The sequence below is a fragment of the Oryzias melastigma genome, linkage group LG5, assembly GCF_002922805.2.
Source record: "Oryzias melastigma strain HK-1 linkage group LG5, ASM292280v2, whole genome shotgun sequence".
Lineage (NCBI taxonomy): Eukaryota > Metazoa > Chordata > Actinopteri > Beloniformes > Adrianichthyidae > Oryzias > Oryzias melastigma.
Genome location: NC_050516.1, coordinates 26,858,444 through 26,860,264, shown reverse-complemented (window position 1 = coordinate 26,860,264; position 1,821 = coordinate 26,858,444). Strand labels below are relative to the sequence as shown.

General features: G+C 29.0%; 1 protein-coding gene across 1 annotated transcript in view; it reads left to right on the top strand.

The window, feature by feature from the left end:
• Positions 1 to 720: 720 nt before the first annotated feature.
• LOC112144975 (protein shisa-5) overlaps positions 721 to 1,821 on the top strand; it is a gene marked incomplete in the record, with an annotated part of 11,040 nt that continues 9,939 nt past the window's right edge. The window contains 1 exon segment of the mRNA XM_024269911.2: positions 721 to 901. Coding sequence (XP_024125679.1) covers positions 798 to 901 — 104 coding nt within the window.

Here is a 1,821-nt window from a genome sequence, read left to right as displayed (position 1 = left end):
AACCATTCTTGCTCTTTTGTAAATTAATCCACACCCACAACGTCAGTCCTATTTTTTTTAGAATGATTTATATATACCGGTAGGTGGCTTTCAAAAATAAATAAAATAAAATAAAACACAATCATAACACTTACATAATTTAACATACTATATATATATATATATATATATATATATATATATATATATATAAACAGTTTATTTTTAACATTTTTTTAATATTTTAGGTCATTTTTTTATTCATAAAAGTTGTTTTCTGAAAGAGAAGCCACATTTTTTTTATTTCAAAAACAATCTCGGGCTTATTTTTATTTATTTATTTTTACAATTCCCTACAAAAATACATAACAGAGCTATAAAGCTCTTGAATTGTTTATCAGTTTATCTGAATGAATGCCTTTGTTTTTATTTTATTTTTATATTATTGCTACTTATTGTTTTGTGCTATATTTTTTATATATTATGTTATTATTATTATTAATCATGTTTTTGTTATCAATAATATATATATATATATATATATATATATATATATATATATATATATATATATATATATATATATATATATATATATATTCATTTAGAACTTTGTTCCAATTTTCTATTTGTAAGATGCTATGCTGCCTTATGTTTTGGATTTCAATGTTTTAAATGGGTAAATGATGTGTATTTATTTATTTAAAAAGAAGAAGAAGAAAGAAACCACGTAGGAGTGTGTTGGTTTTGTGAGAATCGATGTGCCGGTGCTAGCCGTATTGTGCTAGCTATGTTTGACCTGGGTGTTTATCCTAACAATGCAGATGGGCGGACTTTCAAGAGTGAGCACTCCCTGTACGAACAGCGTTTTCAGAGGGCCTCTTCGTGTTTCCCCTCCCTCGTTATTGTCGAGGAAGGAAAGGTGAATGCATTTATGAGGAGTAAAAATATAATGTTTTCTACGGAGTCTCCAGGGTTTTCCAGCGAGCACGAACATGCTACCGTAAGTCTTGTATGAAACTCGCAGAAAAAATCCAATGAGGGCTGATTTGACCACGGAAAAACGAACAGCGGCTCACTTGACCGCAGTCCCAGATCAGCTCGTGAAGTTACTGCAAACAAGCTCTCGGATGTCGAAGACGTTCGTTAGGTTATAAGTGAACGTCTGAACAACAACTTAACATGTAAATGTGATTTTCACACATTATAATAAGCAAGTTAAGATGACTCACCCAGTTTGCTCTTTTCCAACCATCCAAATAACTCAACAGCTAGCACTTTTCTAGTTATTTTCTTTTAAAGTTTTATACATTTCTACAACTTTATTATAAATATTAGTTTACTAAAAATGTTTTAGTAATGCACGAATGATCCTCCTACTGTGATCTGGAATAGCATCAATGAGCTAGCCAATTAAAATATATATATAAATAAATAAAATACTTTCTGTTTCATTTCTCTGGAACGCTGTTAAACAAAATGGGTACAAAACGCTATTTGAAGAAAGAATAAGCAATAAAACCGCAATAAATAATTAGAAAACAGTTTGTAAAATAATATAAAATAAAAATTAATATTTTAAAATTATATTCCAATGATGAAAAGGAAGCCCTTGTGAATGGATCAGACTGATCCCATAGCAACAGGATGATGTCATTTCCTGTGTAACAAAGTACAAAATAAGACTTTAAAAATCTACTCCAATGAAATTTATGTTTTTGGTGTGGTATTTTTCTCTTGAAAGAGGACATAACCTTTAAGGAATTTTGATTTGCATTCATTACTCCTTTTTTATAAATGAAAGGAATTATTTATTTATTTTTGGCACGGACAAAAGCAAAA